Source organism: Microtus pennsylvanicus, chromosome 1, assembly GCF_037038515.1.
Source record: "Microtus pennsylvanicus isolate mMicPen1 chromosome 1, mMicPen1.hap1, whole genome shotgun sequence".
In the NCBI taxonomy this organism is placed as follows: Eukaryota; Metazoa; Chordata; class Mammalia; order Rodentia; family Cricetidae; genus Microtus; species Microtus pennsylvanicus.
Window position 1 is genome coordinate 153,026,560 of NC_134579.1, and position 19,081 is coordinate 153,045,640.

A 19,081-nucleotide genomic window follows, 5' to 3' on the forward strand; every position below is an offset into this window, starting at 1 on the left:
GACGTCTTTTCGACGCCGGTAATCTGTGTTCTGATTGGCCACTTCCCGCGACATTTCCGGTGGCATTTGGACAACAACTTTATTAGCAGCTGTCTAGCTGGACGGCAGCCGGGAGAACCGGGAAGTGAGACTCGACGAGTTTGTGCGACGTTGTAGGTTGAGCCTGTTAAGTAGAGAATCGCTCTGGCTCTATGACACCGCGACGAGACGGGAATAAAGACGGTGACGACGTAGACGATCGGTGGAGGCGCTAGAGGATAAACCAAGGGCTTCTAGCCGCAATTCGGAGTCGGGCGCAAACTAAGGTTGGGGTAGGAAACTACAATTCCCAGAAGTTAGTAAGCTTTCTTGTGTCGCAAGGCCTGATGGGACAGGTAGTTTTGTGCACGGCTCCTCCTATCTGAGGCTTGAGGTGTCTCCTGACCCGAGAAATGGAGCTGGAACAGAGAGAGGGGTAAGTAGCTGACCTTTGTGAGAAATCCGAAAACACGGCTGCGTGATGTGAAGCGGTCGACCCAAGCGATCTCAAAGAGGGTGGGGGATTGTAGTTTGTGCAGTTGCTTTCTTTTAGAATCCTTTTTGGGGTGCTGGGGGCTGTGCTGGAGCATCCTTGGGTAGAAGATTAGGAGTTTGTGTGCTATCATGGATCTGAGAGCAAGGAGAGCATGGGCTCCAGGGTCTGAGAGAGGAGGGTATAGGGTCTGATTCCTAGGTGTTAGGGAGGAGGGTTGTTGGGGCCTGGACCCCTGGATGTGAGGGAGGAAGGGTAGGGTCTGGATTCCTGCTTGTGAGGAAGGAGGCTAGGGGTCTGATACCTGAGTGTTTGAGAGCGGGACTGGGGCCTGGACCCCTGGGTGTGAGGGAGAAAGGCTGGGACCTGGACCCAAGCGTCTGAGGAGGGACTGGAGAGCCCGAATGCACAGTTCCTGAAACCTATCGGCCCTACAGGACCATGGCAGCCGTGGGCTTTGAAGAGTTCTCAGCGCCACCAGGCTCAGAGCTGGCTCTGCCTCCCTTGTTTGGTGGCCACATCCTGGAGAGTGAGCTAGAGACAGAAGTGGAGTTTGTGTCCGGTGGTCTCGGTGGTTCAGGACTCCGGGAGCGGGATGAAGAGGAAGAGGCAGCCCGGGGTCGCAGGCGTCGCCAACGGGAACTAAATAGAAGAAAGTACCAGGCTCTAGGTCGGCGCTGCCGGGAGATCGAGCAGGTAGGTGAGTGTGGATTCCCATTTGGGGGTCCTCTGACCTAAACTGTCTCCTCCTCCTCTTCCTAGTTTCCTTCTCTTTCCGTGTCCTCTTGTACTGAAACAAATGAACAGATCCATGTGGGTCAAACTCTGGCAGGTGCCCTGAGTGCTCTCTTCCAGAACATATTCATTACTTTTCTTGTTGTGATGACAAAGTACCTAACAAAAGCAACTTGAGGAACTTCCTCTGGCTTACAGTTTGAGGCTACATCGTGGCAGGGAAGGCATGGTAACAAGAGGATGGAACAGCTGGTCATGTTACGTTCATAGTCTGGAAGGAGAGAGAGACAGACAGACAGACAGATCCACACACAGAGAGAGGGAGAGAGAGAGAGAGAGAGAGAGAGAGAGAGAGAGAGAGAGAGAGAGAGAGAGAGATATGAATATATGAATACTGGTACTCAGCTTGATTTTTCCTTTTTATTAAGTTCCATAGTCCAGCCCATGGAATGGTGCGGCCCACATCTAGAGTGGATTGTCCTACCTCAATTAAACCAATCTAAAGACTCCCACAGATAAGCATAGAGTCTTGTCTCTTAGGTGTTTAGATCTTGTGAAGCTGAAAAACTAAATAGCCATCACAGTATCGGGCACTTGATGTGCCTTCTGGTGTGTCACAGGTGACTCTTGCATAGTCCACTCACCTCGGCAAGGTAGATGGATCCCCTGCCTCTCACCTGAGGCACCTCCACATTCATCTGCTCTGCCTCTTTTGTTGTTGTTGTTTTGTTTGAGACAGGTTTTTTTCTGTGTAGCTTTGGAGCCTGTCCTGACTAACTCTGTAGACCAGGCTGGCCTCAAACGCACAGAGATCCGCCTGCTCATGCCCCCTGAGTGCTGGGATTAAAGGTGTGTGCTGCCAGCGCCCGGCCTGCTCTGCCTTTTAAACCTTCCTTGGATCCTTCTTCCCTCCATCCCTGAAACCTGTATGTCAGATGAACTCATCATGTGAGCCATTCAGTTCATCTCCTTGGTAAAAAGTAGGGAGGATTAATGGACAGAGTGTAGGTCTTAGTTGCCAGGAACACCAGGCAAAAAATTTGGAATTTTCTCTTTGTACAATGGGAGCTGGCAGGGGGAGGGGGAGCAGTGGGGGCCCGCAGGGGACTGGGCAGGTCTAAATGCTTATCAGGCTCTACTGATGATTGTGTCAAGTGTGCTCTGGCTGACTGCTGTGCTCAAGTACACAAACTGGTAGTGGAACAAAAGATTCAGTCCCTGACAGTTTTAGAGATGTGGCCAAGGTGTTAGCAGGGCTTCTGAGGGCTGAGGAAGGTGCAGTCCAGGATTCCAGCTTCAACAGTTGCTGATAATCTTCTTGTTTTCATCTTCTCATAGATTATCCCAGTGTGTGGGGTCAGTATCTCAGTTTCTCCTTTTTATAAGGACAGTAGTCAGATTAGGCACTGTCCCATTGACCTCTGTTGGCTGGCTCTGAGAGTACCCTGTTTTCAAAATGTTTACTTCCTGAAGTACTGGGTTAGAATTCCAACAAATCTTTGGGGTTGGGAGTGATAACCCATAAGAACGATGTATTCTTATGGGGAACCAGGAGATTGGAAAGGGATTCCAAATGCTGTTTAGCAGGTTGGTACAAAGTGTAGAAAGGGCCAATGGATGTCTTGGAGCTAAAGTTGTAGGGCGTTATGAGCTACCTAGTGTGGGTTCTGGGATCTAAAATCTGGTTTTCTGAGAGAGCAACAAGTACATTGTACATTATCTATGTTTTTTCTCATATATATCCTAGCATAGCTAAAATACTCATAAACCAATATATAAATATGTGTACATATATAGACACATATATAAACTCTTTACGAGTATTTTGCCTGCATGTATATCTGTGCATCATGTTGTGCATGCTTAGTACCCACAAAGCCTGGACTGGGGCATTGGATCCCTTGGAATCAGAGTTACCAATGATTGTTAGCCACTATGTGGGTGCTGTGAATTGGATATGGCTCTTCTGGAAGAAAAGCTAATGCTTTTAGTCAATGAGCCATCTCTCCAGCACCCTCCACACACCCACATACACAAGTAAGCACTTTGAACCGCTGAACTGTTGCTCCATCCACTAAGCCTCCATTTTAATCCACCCCATTAAGAGTAGATTCCATATGCAGAAACCCAAAGCTCAGGTTGAGTAATTTGTAGAATCCACACAGCTGATGAGTGGCAGAGCCAGGAAACTGTGGGTCTTTCTGACCAAAAGAAATATACTTCAGCCCATGTCCTATGCTCTCTTTGTCTGAGTTACATCCCTTTCCTTCCATGTCTAGGCTGGGGTCTTCAGAAACTTCGGGGGATGTTCTCTGATCCTGAAATGTTTTCTTCCTGACTGTTGCTCATTTGTCTCCTACTTATCATTCAGGTGTTGGCTTTAAGGTCATCTGATGGCCTTATTACAGTGGCCATCTTCTGGTCTAATACCTGACATGTAGACTGTTGGTGTCTGACAAACACTTTGGGGCTTGTATTAATGACTTTTATGTCTCTGTAACCCTAGCACCCAACAGAAGCAAATTAAGGGAGGAAAGATTTATTTTGGCTTATGATTCCAGTGCATTGTGGCAAGGATGCTCGGTGGAACTCCTCAGTTTGTGTAGGCAGGAACCGCAGACTGGGTATACCATTGAGAGGCCCAGCCCTAATAATTGATTTCTGCTAGGCAGATATGCTTTCTGAACTTTCCCAAGCCTCCCACCAACAGCTGAGAGCCATGCTTTGAAAGCTTGAGCCCATGAGAATGTGGTGGGTGTGAAAGTGGCCCTTGTATGTTGGCATGCTTGGTCCCCAGTTAGTCAACTATTTGGGAAGGATTATGAGGTGTGACCTTGTTGGAGGAGGTTCATCTCTAGGGGTGGGCTCTGAGGTTTCAAAAGCCCATGTCAAGCCCGGTCTCTTTTCCCTGCCAGTTGCCTATAGATCAGGTTGTAAATCTTTCAGCTACTGCTTCAGAGTTGTGCCTGTCTGCTTCCTACCATGATGATCATAGATTAACCCTCTAAAAGTATAAGCAAGCCCCAATTAAATGCTTTCTTTTAAAAAATTTGCTTTAGTCATAGTGTCTCTTCACAGCAATAGAACAGTAACTAAGTGTATTTCAGATCCAAAGTGAAAAGTTGTGTAATTGTTCATTCAGCAAGGTTTGAGTGAGCTCTACCAGACAGGCACCGTTAAGGCCTGGGGGACACAGGCACATTGCTGTCACTGGGGAACTTATGTTGTGGGTAGGGAGACAGACAGTAAGCAAAACAAGTAAAGAAAGATGTAGGTGTAAGAAAAAGTAAAGGGGGGACTGCAGAGATGGCTCAACAGTTAAGAGCACTGGCTGTTCTTCCTGAAGACCCAGGTTCAATTCCCAGCACACACATGGCAGCTCACAATTGTTTGTAGCTCCAGTTCCTGGGGATCTGACACCTTCACACCAATGCATATAAAATAAAATTTAAATAAAAATTATTTAAAAGAAAGAAAAAGTAAAGGAGTCAAGCGGTGGTGGCCCACGACTTTCATCCCAGCACTTGGGAGGCAGAGGCAGGTGGATGTCTGTGAGTTCAAGACCAGCCTCGTTTACAGAGAGAGTTTCTAAGATAGCCAGAGCCATACAGAGAAGCGCTGTCTTGAAAAACGAATAAATAATAAATGGGAGGCAGGGCTCTGCGAGTTCAGGCCAACATGACTACATAGTAAGATGCTGGCGATAGATAGATAGATAGATAGATAGATAGATAGATAGATAGATAGATAGATAGATAGATAGACAGACAGACAGACAGACAGACAGACAGTGAATGTGTGGCCAGGGTTCTGATGTGATAACTGGGGAAGTGGTGTCACAATTTGGTGGGAGGCCTAAGTAGGTGACATTTTAACTGAAAATTAACTGTGGGGGAAATGTGAACCAAAATAGAAGAGAGACAATGTAGAAAGAAGACTCCTAGACCTGGAGTGTGCTCTGGGAGTAAGGTGGATGCCAGCCTGTAGCAATATTTTATTTGTATTTTCATAAATGAAGCTTGTCTGAAGATCAGAGAGTAAAACAGTTGCACTGATCAGCCTTACAGATGAGGCAGTGGTGACACACACCTTTATCCCAGTAGCCATAGAAACTGGGCAGTAGTGGTGCACGCCTTTGATCCCAGCCCTAGAGGGGAATATAAGACTGGAGGAGACAGCTCTTACACATAGTCTCATTCTGAGATTCCTGGAGTCAGGATCACCATTTCAGACTGAGGTAGAGGTAAGAACCAGTGGCTGGCTGTTTTGGTTTTCTGACCTTCAGGTTGAACCCCAGTTTCTGTCTCTGGGTTTTTTTTTTTTTTTTGGTTTTTTGAGACAGGGTTTCCCTGTGGCTTTGGAGCCTGTCCTGGAACTAGCTCTGTAGACCAGGCTGGTCTCGAACTCACAGAGATCCGCCTGCCTCTGCCTCCCCAGTGCTGGGATTAAAGGCATGCGCCACCATCGCCCGGCTGTCTCTGGGTTTGTATTAATTCATGCTACACCAGCCTTTGGCACTGGAGGAAAATGAGGGGAGAGGAGAAAGGAGTAAATTAAGTAGGGCCTTGGGCCTCAGAATGTCTCCATTGAGCCAGGTATGTGGAAGGCATGACATTAGAAACCCTGAATGAGTGAACGGGGGAGTAGATGGAGTCCCTTGGTCTGGGTGTCTGACTTAGTCACTTTTCTGTTGCTGTGATAAAATGTCATGGCCAAGGCTTAAGGAGGAGTTTGTTTTGGCTTAGGGTTCCAGAGGGTTCAGGTAGAAATGGTAGAGCAAAGACATCAGGAAGCTGAGGGCTCACATCTTGAACAGCAAGCATGAAGCAGAGAAACAGCGCTGGGAATGGTGTGAGGCTTTTGAAACCTCAGAGCCTGCCCCTCAGTGATGTACTTCCTCCAGTATGGCCACACCTCCTAGACCTCCCCAAATAGTGCCGACAACTGGGAACCTTTGAGGACATCTCTCATTCAAACCATTGCATTTCTTCGCCTTCCTGCAGGTGAATGAGCGAGTCCTGAACAGGCTCCATCAGGTGCAAAGGATAACCCGGAGACTCCAGCAGGAGCGCAGGTACCATTGTGCATGCTCTGTGCAGGCTCAGCACCTCTGCTCCCACATGTTCCCACCACCTTCCACCCTGTGTGCCATCTCTCGTCTTCCTGGCCTTCACAAGGCACGGGGACAAAGCTGAAGCTAAGGGCTCGGAATGCAATAAATGGAGAAATGGAATAGGGTCTTGGAGAGAAGAGCTGGCCCTAGGACTGGGGTAAGGGGTAGGACAGAGTGTTTGCTCCATGTAAGTGGACAGGACAGCCGGAAGGAAGCAGCACAGAGCTGACTTGCTGTTTCTCTGAACTCCGACTCCCATGGTAGCAGCAGCATCAGGAGGCTGCAGGAGGCCTGAGCTAGAGTTCACTGTGGCAAACTCCTGCTGGGCACTGGAATCACCCCATGAACAGGCAGGGTGTGAGCCCTGCAGCCAGTAGCCTACTTGCTGTGTTTCACTGACACAGGAACAAGCTTATGTGCAGAGCTCTGTAAGGCCAAGTCCTCCCAGCTCTTCTCAGCTCCACGGCTTGGCACATTTGACCCTGTGGGCCCTCCTTTAGAACACCTTCCTGGTGTCATGGTCCTCCTAGACTGTTCCTTCTCAGCCATCTCTGCTGATGTGTCTTCACACTCCCACATCCTCACCCAGTGCTCAGCTCCCAGGATTCATTGTCAAGTGTGGTAGCTGCTAGCTACAGATGACTATTTTTGCTCATATTTGAGAAGATTTAAAATTTCATACTGGAGAGGTGGATTGGTGGTTAAGAGTACTTACTGTTCTTGTAGAGGATCCAGGTTCAATTTCTACCACCCACATGCAGCTCACAACTGTACCTCCAGTCTAGGAGATCCTCCTCCCCTCTTCTGGGCATCAGGCATGTACAAGATATATATATATATATATATATTATTATATAGATATTAAAACATCTATACACATAAAAAAATCAAACTTAAAGGAACAAAAGAGGGCTGGGGAAATGGTTTAGAAGTGATAACGTGTTTGCCTAGAATCCTCCAGCAAAGGGCTGGGGTTTGGCTCATTAGTAGAGCACCTGTCTACATCCCCAGGAAGGGCTGGGCATGTGGGCCAGCAGCAGAGCACTTGCCTAGCATGTGCAAGGCCCTGAGATCAATCTCTCTGTCTTTATTATTATTATTATTTTAAATTTATTTATTTTACAGCCTAACCACAGTTTCCCCTTCTTCCTTCCCTCCCAGTACCTGTGCCCTACCTCTCCTCAACCCCACCATCCAGTCATCCTCCATTTCTGGTTAAGAAAGGGCAGACCTCCCATGTCCACAAAGCATGGCGTATCGAGTTGCAGTATGACTAAGTACCTCCCCTTGTATTAAGGCTGGACAAAGCAGCCCAGTATGAGGAATAATATATCAGAAGCTAGCAAAAGAGTTAGAGACAGCCAAAGCGTTAGGGACAGCCCCAGTTCCCACTGTTAGGAGTCCCACAAGAAGACCAAGCTACTCAACTGTCCCATATATGTAGAGGACCTAGATCAGTCCCATGCAGGCTCCCTGGTTGTCAATTCAGACTCTGAGCTCCTTGAGCCCAGGTTAGTTGTTTCTGTGGGTTTCCCTGTGATGTCCTTGACCACTCTGGCTCCTGTAATCCTTCCACCCTCTCTTCAGCAGGATTTCCCAAGCTCAGCCTATTGTTTGGCTGAGGGTCTCTGTCTCTGTTTTCATCAGTTGCTGGATGAAGCCTCTCTGATGGCAAATGGGCTAGGCACCAAGCCATGAGTATGGTAGAATATTGTTAGGCATCATTACATTGACATTTTTTCCCATCCAATCATGTTTGTTTCTATTCTAAGTCTCCAGGTCATTCAGTCTCTGGATCCAGGCAGTGTCGGGGTGGGCCTACTTTCCTGGAATTGGTCTCAGGGTGGACTAGTCATTGGTTGTCCACTCCCTCTATACCACCATTACCCCAGCACATCCCATAGGCAGGACAAACTGTAGATCAAGGGCTATGTGACTGGGTTGGTGTCCCAATCGTGGCTGTTCACAGGAGATGGCCAGTTCAGGCTCCGTATCCACCATTGCTAGGAGTTTTAGCTGGGATCATCCTTGTAGATTCCTGGGAGCTACCCTTATGCCAGGTTTCTACCTGATCCCGGAATGCCCCTCCTTTCCACTCTTCTCTTTCAGTACTTCCCCGTCCATCCCCCCAACCTTATCCCTCATGTTCCCATCCCCATCCTCCCTCAATCCGCCCATGAAATATCTTCTATTTCCCACTCCCAGGGAGATCCATGCATCCCCCTTGAGCCCTCCTTGCTACCTAGCCTCTCTGGGTCTGTGGTTTGTAGCTTGGTTATCTTTACTTTACAGCTAATATCCACGTATGAGTGAATACATACCATGTTTGTCTTTCTGGGTCTGTGTTACTTCACTCAGAATGATTTCTAGTTCCATCTATTTGCCTTCAAATTTCTGATGTCATTGTTCTTACAGTTGAATAATACTCCATTGTGTAATGTGTAAATGTACTACATTTTCTTTATCCATTCTTTGGTTGAGGGGCATCTAGGCCATTTCCAGGTTCTGGCTATTACGAATAATGCTGCTATAAGCATAGCTGAGCAAGTGTCCTTGTGGTATGATTGGGCATCCTTTGGTATATGCCCAAGAGTGATATAGCCGGGTCTTGAGGTAGATTGATTCCCAATTTCCTGAGAAACTGCCATATTGATTTCCAAAGTAGCCGAGCACATTCGCACTCCCACCACGGAGGCATGTTCCCCTTGCTTTGTATCCTCTCCAACAGAATCTGTCACTTGTATTTTTGATCTTACCCATTCTGATAGGTGTAAGATCTCAGAGTCATTTTAATTTGCATTTCCCTGATAGCTACGAACGTTGAACATTTCTTTAAGTGTTTTTTAGCCATTTGAGATTCTTCTGTTGAAAATTCTCTGTTTAGATCTGTATCTCATTTTTAAATTGGATTATTTGTTTTTTTGATGTCTAATTTCTTGAATTCTTTATACATTTTAGAGATTAGCCCTCTGTTCAATGTGGGGTTGGTAAAGATCTTTTCACATTCTGTAGGCTGCCTTTTTGTCCTATTGATGGTGTCCTTTGCCTTAAAGAAACTTTTCAGTTTCATAGGTCCCATTTATTAATTGTCAATCTGTGCTACCGGTGTTATATTTAGGAAATGGTCTGCCAATGTGTTCAAGTTTACCACTTTCTTTTCTATCAGGTTTGATGTAACTGGATTTATGTTGCCATCTTTGATCCACTTGGACTTGAGTTTTGTGCAGGATGACAGATAGGGATCTATTTGCATTCTTCTACATGCCGCTCTCCAGTTATGCCAGCACCATTTGTGGAAGATGCTTTCTTTTCTCCATTGTATACTTTTGGCTTCTTTGTCAAAATTCAGCTGTCCATAGTTGTGTGGATTTATGTCTGGGTCTTTGATTTGAGTCCAATGATGGATGTGTCTGTTTTTTATGCCAATACTGTGCACTGTTTATTGCTGTAACTCTGTAGTAGATCTTGATCAGAGATGGTAATGCCTCCAGAAGTTCTTTTATTGTCCATGATTGTTTTAGCTATCCTTGGTTTCTTGTTTTTCCATATCAAGTTGAGTGTTGTTCTTTCATGGTCTGTAAAGAGTTGTACTGGAATTTTGATGGGGATTACGTCAAATCTGTAGATAGCTTTGGGTAAGATGGCCATTTTTATTATGCTAATCCTAGCTATCCATGTGCATGGGAGATTTTTTCATCTTCTGATATTTTTCTTTCTTCAAAGACTTGAAGTTCTTGTCATACAGGCCTTTTATTTGCTTGGATAGAATTACCCCAATATATTTTATATTGTTTGTGGCTATTGTGAAGGGTGTTGTTTTCCTGATTTCTTTCTCAGATCTTTTATCATTTGTATATAAGAGGGCTACCGATTTTCTTTGAGTTAATCGTGTATCCTGCTACATTACTGAAGGTGTTTATCAGTTGTAGAAACTCCCTGGTAGAATTTTTGGGGTCACTTAATATATGCTATCATGTCATCTGCAAATAGCTATACTTTGACTTCTTTTTTTTGTTGTTGTTGTTGTTTGTTTGTTTTTCGAGACAGGGTTTCTCTGTGGCTTTGGAGCCTGTCCTGGAACTAGCTCTTGTAGACCAGGCTGGTCTCGAACTCACAGAGATCCGCCTGCCTTTGCCTCCCGAGTGCTGGGATTAAAGGCGTGCGCCACCATCGCCCGGCTTATACTTTGACTTCTTTTTTTTTTTTTTTTTTCAATTTGTTGAATTGAATTTTCAGTTCTTCTTCTCCAATTCTCCTTTTGCTCTAGCTAGAACTTTGAGTAGTATATTGAAGAGATATGGAGAGAGTGGGCAGCCCTGTCTTATTTCTGATTTTAGTGGAATTGTTTTGAGTTTCTCTCCATTTAATTTGATATTGGCTGTCAGCTTGCTGTATTTTGCTTTTTATTATATTTAGATATGCTTCTTGTATCCCTATTCTCTCCAAGACTTTATCATGAAGGGGTGCTTGATTTTGTCACAGGCTTTTTCAGCATCTAATGAGATGATCTTTTGTTTTGTTTCTTTCAGCTTGTTTACACGGTCAATTACATTGCCAGATTTTCATACGCTAAACCATTCCTGAATCTCTGGGATGAAGTAACTTGATTATGGTGGATGATTTTTTTATGCATTTGGTTTTTCAGTATTTTATTGAGTATTTTTGCATCAATGTTCATGAGGGAAATTGGTCTGTAATTCTCTTTTGTTAATCTTTATATACTTTGATATCAAAATAACTGTGGCCTCATAAAAAGAATTTGATAACATTCCTTCTGTTTTTATTTTGTTGAATAATTTGAGGAGTAGTGTGGTATTAGCTATTTTTTTTGAAAGTCTGGAGTGGGGGTTGGAGAGATGGCTCAGAGGTTAAGAGCACTGACTGTACTTTCAGAGGCTCTGAGTTCAATACCCAGCAGCTCACAACGATCTATAATGAGATCTGGTGCCCTCCTCTGGCGTTCAGGGAGAACACTATATTCATGATAAATAAATAAATCTTTTTTTTAAAAAGTCTGTGCCTATCAAAATTCCAGCAAAATTCTTCAAAGACCTCGAAAGAATGGTACTCAACTTCATATGGAAAAACAAAAAACCCAGGATAGCCAAAACAATCCTGTACAATAAAAGAACTTCTAAAGGCATCACAATCCCTGACTTCAAACTCTACTACAGAGCTGAAGTACTGAAAACAGCTTAGTATTGGCATAGAAACAGACAGGAGGACCAATGGAACTGAATAAAAGACCCAGATATCAATCCACACATCTTTGAATACCTGGTTTTTGACAAAGAAGCAAAAAATATCAAATAGGAAAAAGAAAGCATATTTAACAAGTGGTGCTGGCATAACTGGATATCAACATGTAGAAGAATGATAATAGACCCATATCTATCACCATGCACAAAACTCAAGTCCAAATGGATCAAAGACCTCAACATAAAGCTAGCCACACTGAACCTTATAGAAGAGAAAATGGGAAGTACACTTGAATGCATTGGCACAGGGAATCACTTCCTAAATAGAACCCCAGCAGCACAGACACTGAGAGTAACAATTAATAAATGGGACCTCCTGAAACTGAAAAGCTTCTGTAAAGCAAAGGACATGGTCAACAAGACAAAACGACAGCTTACAGAATGGAAAAAGATCTTCACTAACCCCACATCAGACAGAGGTCTGATCTCTGAAAAATACAAAGAACTCAAGAAATTGGACACCAAAAGATCACATAATCCAATAAAAGAATGGAGTACAAACCTAAACAGAGAACTCTCAACAGAGGAATCTAAAATGGCTGAAAGACGCTTAAGGAAATGTTCAACATCCTTAGTCATCAGAGAAATGCAAATCAAAACAACTCTGAGATTCCATCTTACACCTGTAAGAATGGCCAAGATCAAAAACACTGCGGACAACTTATGCTGGAGAGGTTGTGGGGAAAAGGGAACACTTCTGCATTGCTGGTGGGAATGCAAGCTGGTACAACCCCTTTGGATGTCAGTGTGGCGATTTCTCAGAAAATTAGGAAACAACCTTCTTCAAGACCCAGTAATACCACTTTTGGGTATATTTACACAGCAGAAAAAAATAATGACATCTTGAATTTTGCAGGAAAATGGATGGAGCTAGAAAACATCATTTTGAGTGAGGTAACCCAGACACAGATAGTTATCACATGTAATCACTCATAGGTGGTTTTTAAATATAAAACAAAGAAAGCCAGCCTACAAACCACAATTCCAGAGAACTTAGGCAACAATGAGGACACTAAGAGAGACTTACATAGATCTAATCTACATGGGAAGTAGAAAGTAGAAAAAGACAAGATCTCCTGAGTAAATTGGGAGCAAGGGGACTTTGGGGGAGGATTGAAGGGGGGGAAGGGGAGAGGCAGGGAGGGGAGCAGAGAAAAATGTAGAGCTCAATAAATATCAATTAAAAATGTATAAAAAATAAAAAAAAGTCTGGTAGAATTCTGCACTGAAACTTACTAATGACTGCTTCTATTTCCTTAGGCTATTCATAGGTCTATTTAAATAATTTATCTGATCTTGATTTAAGTTTGGCAAGTGGTATCTTATAGGAAATTTGTCCACTTCTTTTAGATTTTCCAGTTTTGTGGAATTCATGTTTTTGTAGTATGACCTAATGATTCTCTGGATTTCCATGGTGTCTGTTATGTTCCCCTTTTGTTTTTGATTTTGTTAATTTGGATATTCTCTCTCTGCCTTTTAGTTAGTTTGGATAAGGGTTTGTCAATGTTGTTGATTCTTTCAAAGAGCCAATTCTTGGTTTCATTGATTCTTTGTATTCTCTTTATTGATTTTATGCATATGAGTGTTCTATCTGTACGTGCAACCTTATTCCAGAAGAGGGCATCAGATCCCACTATAGACGGTGTGAGCCACCATATGGGTGCTGGGAATTAACACAGGACCTCTGGAAGAGGAGCCAGTGCTCATAACCACTGAGCCATCTCTCCAGCCCCATCCAGTACTCTTAATGGTGGAGCCGTCTCTCTAGCCCTTGGGTCCAATCTCTAGTACTGTAAAAGAGAAAAGTGTAAGAATAGAGAGGTGGCCCTGTGGTTAGTATAACACTTGCTGCTCTTCCAGAGGCCCTGAGTTTAGTTTCCAGCCCCCATACCAGGTAGCTCTCAGCCTCCTCTAACTCCCACTCCAGAGAATCTGCCTTCTTCTTCTAGCCTTCACAGACATAGGTACACATGACATACGAACATAGATACATCTACATGTACCTATAAGTAAAAATAAATCTTTTTTAAAATTCCATTTCTTGAATTGTCCTAACATTGCATGTGCTTGGCAGCCACAGGGTGATGACTATTTTAAAATAATTTCTATAAAGCAGCTCTGGTTGGCAGCATGGGTTGCATACCTTTCTGTCCTTACACAAAATCCTACGGCATAGGGAGGAGGGGTTGAGTATGGATGTGCATGCCACAGTGTAAAGGTCAGAAGATGACTTTCGAGAGTCTGTTCTCTCCTTCCACTGTGAGTTACAAAGATTAAACTTAGATTGTCAGGCTTATAAGATAACCACTTTTACCCTCTGCCACCTTTCATTTCTCCCTTCGTCCCTCCCTCTTTCTCTCCCTCCCTCCCTTCCCTCCTCTCTCTCTCTGTTTTGCTTCCTGTATTAAGTTGTCCCTGAACTTGAGATCCTTCTTTCTCCTCCAAAATACTGGAACTATAGGCATGTGCCACTGTGTCTGTTTATATGGTACTGGGGATTGAACCAAGGTTTCCTGCATGGTAGGCAAATCCTTCACTGAGGCACATCCTTAGTTTTGTCTTGGTGTTCAGTCTTTAATTTTTTATTTATGTGTCTGTCTCCACATGTGTAAGAGGGTACAGATGCCAGAAGAGGATACCAGGTCCCTGGAGCTGGAGTTACAGGTGGTTGTGAACTACCCAATGAGGGTGCTGGGAAGCAAACTCAAGTCCTTGGGAAGAGCAGCATGCTCTCACCCCTCCAGCCCTTGTTTGTTTTATTTCTAGCCAGACTTTTCTTCTGTGTAGTCCTGGCAGTCCCGGAACTCTCTGTGTAGACCAGTGTGGCCTCAAACTTGAAGATCCACCTGCCTCTTCCCTGCCTCCCAAGTGCTGGGATTAAAGGTGTGTGCCACCATACCCGGGTGTTTCTGTTCAGTACAGAAAGCCTATCAGTTTATTTTTACTTAGTTTATTTTTAAAAATCTTTGAGTCTCTTTGTGTGATATAGGCACATATGTAGGTGGGTACCTGTGGAGACTAGCAGAGAGCCATGGAGCTGGAGTTAGAGGAATTCAGTACTAGATCCTCGTGATGGGGATCCAGTTGGAATTCAATGCTGACAATCACACTGTATACTTGAGAGAACAGGTCTTTGGAATGTGCCATTACAGCATCTAGTCCACCCAGCAAAGGATGTCACCTATCATTCCCAGACTTTAGTCAGGCAGGTTCCAAGGCTATGCTCTCAGGCTACAGAGCTCCATCCTTTAGATTGAAGGAAAGGGAGATCTGGACTTTATTATCTGTTACTCCCCCCACCCCCAGAAGATAAGATGCCCCAATGCCTGCATCTCTGTCCACACAGGTTCCTCATGAGGGTGCTGGACTCCTACGGGGATGACTACCGAGCCAGCCAGTTCACCATTGTGTTGGAGGTGAGCTCTGATCTCCAGGCAGGTTGGGTGGGGTAACGGGGAGTCCAATTAAGTCTTTAACTGCCTCCAATTTTCATCTTACCAGGATGATGGCAGCCAAGGCACAGATGTCCCCACTCCGGGCAATGTTGAGAACGAGCCTCCAGAGAAAGAGGGACTTTCCCCACCCCAAAGGACACCTGCACACCTAGACCCCAGCAGCCCAGCCCCTGGCGAAGGGCCCAGTGGGCGGAAGAGGCGGCGGGCACCACGGGTGGGGGCTTCGTTGACCCCAGAACTGGCCCCAGTGCAGGTGGGAGCCGAGGGCTGGGGCCAAGGCGTGGTGAGAATCCTGGGCTGGGTTTTGAGGGGTCCAGGGCTGGGGGAGGGCTGGACAGAGTGGCAGCAGGATGGAGGGCAGGGAGGGTAGGGAAAAGGAATTAGGAAATTTAGGCGAGAGCTTGAAGAAAATGACTCAATGTGGGAACAGTGGGAGAAGAGGAAGTCAGTTGAGGGATGCTTATCAGGGTTGCTTGGAAGTTTATGGCCTGGGAAACCGGTGCCCACAGGCTGATTGGGTGTGTTGGGGGTGGGCTGTGTCTCCTAGATCTCTATATCCACTCACATCTTGTTGCTTATCTCTCCAGATTAAAGTTGAGGAAGACTTTGGCTTTGAAGCAGATGAGGCCTTGGATTCAAGTTGGGTTTCTCGAGGGCCGGACAAACTGCTACCCTACCCTACCCTAGCCAGCCCACCCTTTGACTAACCCTCTCTCCCCAATAAACAGACTCCCCATTTACACTTGTCTAGATCATGTCTGCTTCTCCCACCCCTGAAACACTCTCATGTGCCATTAGTTTGAGGCCACCCTGGCTACACACTTAAGTCAGCCTAGGCTACAAATATAATGAGACTTCCTTACATACCAAAGAAAAGACTGTAGGGTTGGTTTTTTTTTTTATTATTTTATTTTTTATTGGGGGGGGCAACGGAGAAGGAGCCTCTTTCATCAGCAGGAGTATTCACAGGTTCTTCAGCCACTCCAGGCTTGGGCCCTGAGGGTCCTGGGGATGGCTGGGCACATCGGGCATGTTCCCATTATCTCGTACAGGGACTGGAAAACAAAAGAATGAGCCACTGAGAGCAGCAGGTCTCTAGGGTCCTGTAGAGAACAGCTACTCTGTCAGAGACAGTAGCGTGAGGGCCAGAGATGCAGCAGAGTGAGGCAAAGACGGGCAAATGAGGGAGATTATCTCCAACAGGGATGGAGGAAGCCAGAGAGGGACAGAAATCTGGAAAGAGAAACTCAAAGCCTGTCAAGTTACAAAGAACAGCCAAATGCAGCTGTGACCTGTGCCTGCCCCTCCCCCAGCTCAGGACTCCTCACCTGGGTAGTTGTAGGGTGTTGCCTGGTTGATCATGGAAGCATACTTGGTGTAGGGGCTGATTATGGGCATAATTATAGCTGAGGAGAAAGACATAAATGTGAGACCAAGGATGTAGGGGACCGGTAGAAACAGCCCTGGCAAAGGGGAGCAGGAAGGGCCAGCACAACCAGGAGGGCCACCACCCCACTTATCAGGTCAGTCTAAATCCTCAGAGTGGGGAGAACCGAAGAGGTTGGAGCCTGACATCCGGGAACACACGAGGCCCACAGGCCGGTCATGGGTTGGTAGCTTGTGGGCTATAGCCAAGAGTCTTCAGGAGTGGAGGGGGTGTGTAACAGGAACATTACTAGGCCAGCGTTGCTAATATAAGGTAACAGCCACATGCAGTTTCACATCTTCAACTACATCTGTTAAAAAGGGGCTGGCGATGGCTCAGCAAATAAGAATACTTGTTCTTGCGGAGTTTGGTTCCTGGCATCTGGGAGGGTGACTGGCTCACAACTTTCTGCAACTATAACCCCAGCAATAGTGTATCCAACAAACTCATGTGGCATACAGAAACACACATAAACATAGGTCTGTTTTTAAAGGTGATGGGGCTGGAGAGATGGCTCATTACCTAGGAGCATTTGCTGATCTTCCAGAGGCCTTGAGTTCAATTCCCAGCAGCCATGTCCGTTAGCTCACAACTGCCTATAACTCCCGCTCCAAAGGATACTATGCCCTCTTCTCCCCACCACCGGCACGCACGCGCACACACACACACACACACACACACACACACACACACACACACACACTTTTAAGCAGATTTGCAGGAGTGGTGGCTCATGCCTGTAGTATCAACACTTGAGAAGCCAAAGCAGACTGCTGTGAGTTTGAGGCCAGCTTGGGCTAAATAAATTGTGTATTCCCCTTTAAAAAAAAGAAAACTGAAAAGGAGCAAATAAAATCAGTTCTGGGAAGTATTTAACTTTGGAGTTGTGAGAGGCCTCAGCAGGTAAAAGTACCTGCTGCTAAGACTGATAACCTAGCCGGGGTTCTGGCGCACACGCCTTTAATCCCAGCACTCGGAAGGCAGAGGCAGGTGGATCTCTGTGAGTTCGAGGCCAGCCTGGTCTACAAGAGCTAGTTCCAGGGCAGGAACCAAAAGCTACAGAGATACCTTGTCTTGAAAAAAAAAAAACAAACAAACAAACAAAAACCAAGACTGACAACCTAAGTTAAATCCCTAGGACTCTGAGTGGAAGGAGGACGGACTCGAGCAAGTTGTCCTCTGACCTCTACAATTAACTGGTGGCACACACACAAATGTAATTTTAAATTTAAAGAACCAATCGAATATGCCTCAAATAATCATCCCAACATATTTTCTACATTAAAACCACATACTTTAGAGCATCCTAGGCCTTTGAAGTCATGATGGTGGGTTCTAGAACTTCATTTTCACACTCCAGGCCTGTGATATTGATCATAACTGTCGGGCTGTGATGACTACCAAACCCCAAACCTTCAGAACCAGAATTTGCTTAACAGGTGACTCTTATCCCCCCAGCGCATTTGAACTGTGATCAGGCCTGTTCCACAGCGGGTTCTTCACCAGTGAGGCCTGCTGGGAGATTTGTCTACCACAGACTTCTTTAAGACATCCTGCACTTCGGAGTCAAAGTACAAGCAAGTCTGAACATGCACCTCTTGCTTAAGTGTGTGTAGGGTGGTGAGGGAAGGGGCTACAGTACTGTCGGGATAGAACGGGCAAGTGGGATGGATGCAAGATGAGCTATGCAATGCTGATGACCTCAGGACGTAGGATGCACATTTGCTCCTGGGGCACTCACCGAGGCCCCAGACTGAGAAGGACACCACCAGCACAGGCTCCTTCGCCCAGGCATTCTTGAGAAAAGTGGTGATTCCTGGAGAGATGGAAGAAGAGTCACCCTTGGGGGCTGCTGCGGTGACCTCTATCCCTTTCGTACTAGCCCTGCTTTGCAAAACCGCCCTCGTGACAGATGCGCCCCTCTTCTGGGACGGATTCCCACCGCACCCCAGAGCTCTGCTGAATCTCTGTCACGGGTCTGCCCACGGCTCCCTGAACTCCTTGAGACCCGCCAAACCCCGAGCCTGTACTTACTCCCGGCCATCTTGGTCTTGCAGCCGACAAGGGCGCGGAGCTCTCTGGGAGTTGTGGTCCCTTTCCTTGCGCGAGGCTCCGCCCCTTGGGTTGCGCCTTTTGGCGTGCAAGTAGCGGAATAGGAAGGCGAGGGCGTGTTGACTTGCGGGAGTTGTAGTTCCGGAGTGAGGCTTAGCCGACTCTAAACTAGAACAGAGAACCTTGGTGGCAAAGATTTAAACCATAAGGACTTTGCACACGTGGTGCTCTCAACTTCTTTTAGCTTAAAAAAAAAAGTATCAAAGGAGTAACTTTGGGTTTTCATACAAGAATGTCCGCTTTAGGGGGCTGGAGAGATGGCTCAGCGGTTAAGAGGACTGACTCTTCTTTTAGAGGTACTGAGTTCAATTCCCAGCAACCACATGGTGGCTCACAACCATCTACAATGAGATCTGGTGCCCTCTTCAGGGGTGCAGGTACACATGCAGGCAGAGTATTGTATTCACAATAAATAAATAAATCTAAAAAAAATATTTAAAAAAAAAGAATGTCAGCTTTACATTGAGGTCA

The 19,081-nt window shown here is 45.7% G+C and overlaps 2 protein-coding genes across 3 annotated transcripts; one reads left to right on the plus strand and one right to left on the minus strand.

The window, feature by feature from the left end:
* Positions 1 to 61: 61 nt before the first annotated feature.
* Tfpt (TCF3 fusion partner) lies at positions 62 to 15,812 on the plus strand. 2 transcript variants are annotated; one of them, XM_075942676.1, is made up of 6 exons: positions 62 to 454; positions 949 to 1,207; positions 6,250 to 6,320; positions 14,964 to 15,033; positions 15,119 to 15,355; positions 15,660 to 15,812. In XM_075942676.1, exons 1-6 carry the CDS (start codon positions 432 to 434, stop codon positions 15,777 to 15,779), a joined length of 780 nt encoding a protein of 259 aa, XP_075798791.1. In that variant the 5' UTR covers positions 62 to 431; the 3' UTR covers positions 15,780 to 15,812. The 2 variants fall into 2 exon arrangements, with proteins under 2 accessions (XP_075798791.1, XP_075798800.1); XM_075942685.1 differs by having other exon boundaries at positions 284 to 454; positions 15,119 to 15,325.
* Positions 15,813 to 15,958: 146 nt separating this feature from the next.
* Ndufa3 (NADH:ubiquinone oxidoreductase subunit A3) lies at positions 15,959 to 18,608 on the minus strand. Its single transcript, XM_075942696.1, has 4 exons — positions 18,533 to 18,608; positions 18,240 to 18,314; positions 16,401 to 16,478; positions 15,959 to 16,127 (listed from the first exon to the last, which is right to left on the minus strand). Exons 1-4 carry the CDS (start codon positions 18,540 to 18,542, stop codon positions 16,036 to 16,038), a joined length of 255 nt encoding a protein of 84 aa, XP_075798811.1. The 5' UTR covers positions 18,543 to 18,608; the 3' UTR covers positions 15,959 to 16,035.
* Between the last annotated feature and the right edge of the window lie 473 nt (positions 18,609 to 19,081).